This window comes from Pinus tabuliformis, chromosome 5_2 (assembly GCF_031772625.1).
Source record: "Pinus tabuliformis cultivar Carrire ecotype Pingquan chromosome 5_2, CPIR1, whole genome shotgun sequence".
Taxonomy (NCBI): domain Eukaryota; kingdom Viridiplantae; phylum Streptophyta; class Pinopsida; order Pinales; family Pinaceae; genus Pinus; species Pinus tabuliformis.
Window position 1 is genome coordinate 541,430,180 of NC_142306.1, and position 7,560 is coordinate 541,437,739.

A 7,560-nucleotide genomic window follows, 5' to 3' on the forward strand; every position below is an offset into this window, starting at 1 on the left:
AGGTTGACAAAATAATAAATGTAGTTATGTTAATAGTATGGTATTTTTAGTTTGGAATAAATTATTTCGTTATAATAATGAATAATTTATGTGCAGTGAGGATTTTTTATTTTTGGTTGAATATTAAAAATATTTAATTTATTTTTTGGGTTATGGTTTATTTTTTGGTTTATTATTAAATAATGATGAAAAAATAAAATCTAGGTAAATGATTTCCAAATGATGCATATCACTATTGTCTATCCATAATTGTAAACAATAGGGGTGTCTTTGCTTATGAGTAGAAATATGTCACACTTACCTTTGAAGTGACAAAATATTTTGTTGGTAGTGTAAAACATTAGGTGAATACCATACTAGAGAGTTCATACAAAAGCTCCATGGATCGACTGGTCCATTAGATGATGTAAAATTATAAAAGTTTCCAATATAAGAAACATCTATTGAATCACTGCCACATCTTATATTGTAGGTGACAAGTGGATCTCATTTCTCATTACTAAGAGAAATGCCCATATGACACCACCATCAGTTTGATATATATAGACAATCTATGAGACCTTCATCATTTCAATATTTCCAATATTATTTTAATTATATATTACCAATTTTAACACAAACACACTAAACAACCTAAAGCTAATATAACAAATATTATTTCAAACCAAAATACAAATTTTCCATTTTAACACTCCTATCAACCTTTTTTTTTTTTTTTACTTTTTAAAATAATTATTAATAAATATATTTTTAATACCACAATAAATATTACTCAACCCAATGAATACCGCATGCCATGCGTATAGGGAATCTAAGATTGACACCGAATCATTTAAGATAAACACCGAATCACTATTGCCATGAATACTCTCCAATCCTGAAATTTTGCCCGATTTCCTCAGACCATCCTGGATTTTTGCTCCAATAAAACCAGAGAATATTTATTGACCATCTTCAAAGAGTTGCGATATGAATGAGGAGATTGCAGAGCTGTTCAGGCTGTGAAAAGAAGGGAGAATGGTCGCTGTTCTCCAGTTTGAATACCTTCTCTGGAGGATTCTGTGCTATAGTGTATTCCTGATGGTGCGGAGGGAACAATCTGTCTTTCATTAGCATGATATAGAATCTTCTGATACTTCCATACCTCTCCTCTGATAGTTTCAGTAACTCCAACGACACTGGAAATGGCGTTGGAGTTAGAAGAGACACCGCAAGGTTTGCGTCCTGTGGTGATAAATAATACAGGAAAGAAAGAAATTATTTTTCGGTAAAATCTTGAAGAGTTAAAAAGAGCTTAGACATATCCCACGTCTTATACAAGAGAAAACCACGTCTTATACAAGAGAAAATCAGAGCTTAAATACCTCATCAGGGCTCTCGTTGTAAAGACAAGACTTTACATGGTCAAGAACCAGTGAAGCAGATGTGGGTAGCTCTGATTCTGCTTTCATATTTAGTATTACCACTCCATTTTCCACTAGCCTCGCGAAAGTCTGCACACATTATACAAATCATACTCCAATATAATTCAATTCATGATTCAGAAGGTCCCCAGAACCCGAAGTAATCTGCATGAGAATTGCATCCATCAATTTAATAAGTATCATGTTTAAAGAAATGAAAAGTTGGCTTCATACCTGCGGGTTGGAAGAGCTAAGGAAGGTCTGATTGTTTCTGGGAGTAAATGCAGCTATGAAAATTGCTTTCGAGATCTTGGTTGCATACATTTCCATTGCATATGATAATGGGCATCCAGCCAAGCTGTGACCTACTAGAGTCACCTGTCATGGATCGAATTCAAACCCTTCAGTGCCCTTCAAAGCCGATGATAATAGCCATAATAATACCACCTTAAAAACCCATGACGAAGATTACAGCTTTCGAAGGCCAATCTATGTAAAATTGAAGGTTCCAAGTATTATTTCAATGTATTGAACATGATTCTGAAATATCTTATCTAACTTGTCTGAACCCAAACATCCTAATGAGTGAAGTGCCTAACCCCTACACTTCTAGCTAAATTTCAGGGTTCAGTTATATGTGTTGAATTTATTTCAATTCCAGATTCTAAGAATATATGGGAATCTTATAATTAGGAGAGGAGTCAATTTAGCTAAATTTTAGGCTAGCCAGTTAGATGTGTTGAACTTATGTAAATTGCAGATTCCAAAAATATATAAGAATCTCATAGTTCAGAGAGGAGTGAACTGTTTGACACTATTTTAACTGTAAGATTATAAGATATTCCAGAAATCTACAATCAACCAAAAAAATAACCATAGAACTTTAAAATATTCTCCAAGTCTACAATCAACATAAAAATACCATATAAATGATAGTCGTCACTAACTGGTCGTCAATTTCATTCATCACGTAACTAATGGTTGCCAATAATCTTCTATGTAAATATGAAAAACGATGTAGCCAAAAGCCTGTGAGACGTTATCTTACAGACTTCTCCTAGCCACAGAGAGAACACGAATACGTAAAAATCATGGGATTAAATTTAAGTTTATGTCGTCGCTAACTCAAAATGAAATAATTTAAAATCAAAGCAAGCACTTGGCGTTTGTTGTCCACTGGTCAAAGCCATTATTGTTATAGAAAGCACCCCAAAAGAACAATAACTTTATAGTATTCATAACTTTGCTTGGGACATACATCTTCCTGTCTTCAATCTTGCTTTAGAATCACTATTTTCAACCCTACAGTTTGCAGGTTAGATTCTAGACAAACCAAGTACCTTCTCATCATTGATGAGGTTACTGAGATAATCTAGCAGCGGTTCTGCATAGTGTGCAATTGAATTGACTTGATCTGTAGAGGCTGCCCTGTTTATTCCATTGGAGGTGAGATCCAAAGCAACCACTTTGTGCCCTTTCTGTTTAAGCAGAGTAACAATTTTATACCAACACCATGCCCCATGCCCAAGTCCATGAATCAACACAAAGTGTTGTGGTCTTCCTTCTCCTCCCTAATCAATTTCACAAGAAAAAGAAAAAACTCAGATCACCTCATCATAGAATTCCATGAATGCTTTATTGAAAATCAGAAAGCCAAAAGAAAAGCAAAGAAGAACATAACAGAAGAGAAGAGGCTGCTAAAGTATTGGGATTCCACTACCTGTACATTATTAGAAACAACTAGCAGCATGACACAAAGGGCAACAATAGTTCCACTCAATTGCAACGCCATCTTCCAGACAGCAGCCAACTTCCTGCGTGAGAATTAGAATGAGCGTTCTCTACATGGGAGGATTAGGTTTATGATATAGATGGTGGAGGAGACAAGGACGAAGAGAACTGTAGCTGAAATATCTTAAAATTAGTGGGGACGCCAAAGCCAAAGTGAAAGTGGGAATTGCAAGGGTTAGCTGGGACTCCGAAGGTGTAAGTTTTAAATTCGTGGAATTGAAGATTAAAAAAAGGAAGTGCCCGTTACAACGAAAACACACATCGGCCTATACAATCTATTACAAAAAATTTGCAACCAATATTTAACGTTTTTAATGCGATTTTCAATTAAATATTAAAGTTTTTATTCTATTTCTATTTGGATTACTTGTAAGTGTGATTTTTTTTATTTGGAGAACTGGTAAGTGTGATTTTTTTGAGTTTGGTTGTATTTTTTTTTTTAAATTGTTGAAAAAAAATTCTGTTTAAATCTTAATTGGTGTTATTTAGATTAATTTTTTGATTGTATATATGAATTTAACACCTTCAAAAACCATAAACACTTTAATTATGAAAAATTTATTTGTCAAACTTATAATTTCAATAAATTTCTCTCAATTTTAAAAAAATTAAATTGAAAATAAAAAAACAAAACACACAACTTTTTAAATAATCAGATTTTCATAATTATACTTTGAATTAAAGTTTAACCTACCTAATATCCCTCTAGATGCAACGAAATCATAACATGCGTTCCTAGACCATAAAACACAATAATTACATTTATTTCTTTCTTTGACCCCAAATATTTTTAATAAGTATTTTTCAACCGGGCACTGGAAGCCCTTCATGTGGAATGAAATCATGATATATGAAACACAATTTATAAGCACCTTTAAAATAAAAAAATTCATTATTTCTTTTTTAAAGAGCTGTAAAGTTCACATATTTCCAAAATTTGACAGCATGGAACGGAGGCAAACATTAGTCATTAGTGTCTAGAATATTCACAATGTTGTACTTACACACTTATTAGTCTCTAGAACAAAAGTCACCTCGTTTTAGAGGACAATCTTCTCATATATCTAGAAATGAAGGAGTAATGCCACCTCACTGTGATCCGTAGAAAACATGATTCCGCATTAATGGCAATTGACTTTTAGTTAATTATGCGTACCATTTTATTATTTTTATGAGGAGAATAATCAATTATGTCAAAAGCCATGAGTGTCGTGTCCCATGCACTAATCCTTCTAGATGAAATATTTGTGTTTTTTTATAGTAAATATTTCAAATTCTTTTCAAATTAACTACGGACGAAATAATTTTCCTTTTCCTTGAGTACAAGCAACGTACACTGAGATTAATAAAATATTTATCAAATTCAACACATAATTGCAATTTTTATTTATTTATGATTAGGTTATTTTAGATAGAAAATGTTTACCATAATCAAGGTGATTATATTGTTTAAATATTTGGGAGTTGTTTTTAATTAAAATAAATATTTAAAAGACTTTAAAGTGGAGGTGAGTGTAAACGTGAATGCAAATATCATGGAAGGATGTTATGCAATTAGTTTTGAGATACATTATTTATTAGGTCAATTTTAAATTTATTATTATTTTTAATGAAGTTTTTACGAACAATGAAATGGTGATATATACTTATAATCTTTGAAGAATTATTAGGGTATGAAGAAATAGTGTGTTATTATGTATTGCGATATTTTTTTGGGGTAATATTATAATTTTATTAAATGATGCAAATTGTTGATTCAAATGAATACTAAATATTTTTTGTTGGTAGATAAAATTTTCAAAGAAAATAATGGTTAAATGCATATTGTAAGGATAATGATCAAATATTGTATCTGGGTGGTTTACAACTAAGAAAGAGAAGGGAAGGCCTTCATCTCAAATCTATTTCCAAAATCTTCACTGTTAACCTTAACATGTTCTTCCCCAATTCCATCCCATGAATAAATGTAAATATGGAAATAAATAGATTGAGTCTTTCACATGTCCTCTATTTGTGGGAATGATGATTTCTCTCTTATTGCTAGTTACACATGTGATGTTGTTGTGGCTTCTACTTTGATGGAGGGTTTCCTTGGTGATGTCTTCTTACTTCCAACTTACAAGCTGTAATCCCCAACCATGATGAACAAATTGTAGATATATAGGTCACACTTAATCCACACTAAATATTTGAAATAATGTGTGGCCATGTATGGTGTTAGGTTCCTATAATACTAGTGTATTCCCTTATTATTATTGTCATTGTAGCCCCTTATTGTTATTGTTGTGCTCATGTTGTCCCCATATTGTTATTATTGTGCCCTTACATTATTATAGTTATGTCAGCTTTGACTAAATTGTGACCCCTTAGACTCATATATATAGAAAGGAGGACTTGTCATTTGTATCATCAAAGAATTGTTCATTTCTGTAATGTAAAGGAGTTTTCCCCCTTGAAGAGGTTGATTTTGAAGCTGTTGCTCTATCTTTTCTTATATTTTGTGACCTGGTTGCATAACAATTGGTACTCAAGCTTTGGATTTTAGGGTTTTGCTGCTTCAGATAGGCCATCGTGGAATTTTCACTATAATTTTTTTTCTACGACATTTTAAAAGATAAATTTAAAACCCATTTGAGACGAAATCATGATGAACAACGGGTCCAAATTTGAGATTTTGTCTCTCTATATTTTTGGAGATATGATCCAAGGAAGTTAGGGTTTTTGTAGGCTCTCGAATTATATCTCAAACATGTGATCTTGGTAAAATCCTCATAATTTTCTCTTTAAGCATCATATTGAAATTTAGTAAAAAGGTGCATAAAGAGGATAGACAGTAGTTTTCGGTGTATCAGTTTCAGGTCTCAAGGTCAAAACAATGACACATGGCACTTTCTACAAGTTCTATCTATTGAACTAGTTAATAATCAGGGCATCGTGAGAGATTTGGAATAACTCTTTTTTGGAGAATCCAATCATGATGAAACTTGCGGGGTTGGAACAAGGACTCAGAGGGCTACCACAAGACGAACTTTTAGACCTTGGAGATCTAAAATTACAGAGATACAAAAGATTCAATATCAAGCTCCTACAAAGCCAAAAGAAGTGCGTAGTCTTTTTAAAAATTTTGCATAAGTTTGGTTTGAAAAATTAGTTTGAAGGAATTCAAAGGACATAGTGAAGCATAATTATCATTAATTTATGCCTCAAAGAAAGAGAATGGAAACACCTAGTAAGCAACCTGAAAATTCTAGCATGACTCATGAAGAAGAGGAATATATGTAACATGATATATCAAAATTATGAGACCAAGTGCAATAAATTTCACTCTCACAAAAAGTAACAGAAGCTAAGATGGATGGTTCAGAAGTAAACATTGAAGATTTGAAGAAAGACATGGAAGGTTTGAAAGGAGGATTCGCAAAGTTGCTACAAGAAATGCTTACTAATGGTGAGAAGGTAGTAGAGGAAACTCATGATGAGAAAAAAATAAATGTTAATCATAATTTTATAGACTCTAACATTGGATTGATGACCCACCATGTTCCAAACACCAATATGAGGAAGTTTGATGACAAGGATCCCATAACGTGGATACTACAAATGGAGCAATATTTCGATCTCCATAATGAGCAAAACACAAAAAATGTATGCATTGTGACTTTATATTTGGAACCCAAATAGTCTATATGGTATCGATGGTTTTGCTCTCGTAAACAAATTGTCACTTGGGCAATTTTTATAGAAGAAATGATAGAACATTATGAGGATACAAAAAGAAACACCTTTTTTAGCCAATTGATAAATCTCAGACAAAAAGGTTCAAAGGTGGAGCACATTGAGGACATCCAAAAACTGAATATAAGGGTAAAAGATATTCCAGAGGAGCATAGGATTGATGTGTTTATAGGGATGTTAGAGGATAACATCCAACATGAGGTTCGCCTTTGGGAACCTGATTCAATGGAGAAGGCATTCAGGTTGGCAAGAAAATTGAAAGAAAAAGTATGGAAACAAGGACATATCAAGAAGAAAAATGTAATATTGTTGATTGATTCGGGAAGTACCCATAATTTTATTCATTGTAAGATAGTGAAGGAATTGAATTACTTCCTATAGCTAGCACCAAAGTGTGAAGTGATGGTTGCAAATGGAAGAACCATAAATTTTTCTACAAAGTGTCATAATATCAAGCTATCCATGATAGAATATGTGTTAAATAGTCCACTTCTTTCCATTGCAATGGGTGGTGTTGATGTTGTATTAGGAGTCGAATGGCTACAATCTTTGGGTACGATAGCTTTTAATTTTCAAGAACGTTTCTTCAAACTTTTTTCAAAAGGAAATGAATTTGAATTAAGGGGTATCA

At 32.6% G+C, this 7,560-nt stretch overlaps 1 protein-coding gene across 1 annotated transcript; it reads right to left on the minus strand.

Annotated features, from left to right (window-relative positions):
- Window positions 1-954: 954 nt before the first annotated feature.
- Window positions 955-3,195, minus strand: LOC149160093 (putative methylesterase 13, chloroplastic). The gene is made up of 5 exons (XM_089434296.1): window positions 3,124-3,195; window positions 2,744-2,974; window positions 1,638-1,781; window positions 1,365-1,493; window positions 955-1,224 (listed from the first exon to the last, which is right to left on the minus strand). Exons 1-5 carry the CDS (start codon window positions 3,193-3,195, stop codon window positions 955-957), a joined length of 846 nt encoding a protein of 281 aa, XP_089290422.1.
- Between the last annotated feature and the right edge of the window lie 4,365 nt (window positions 3,196-7,560).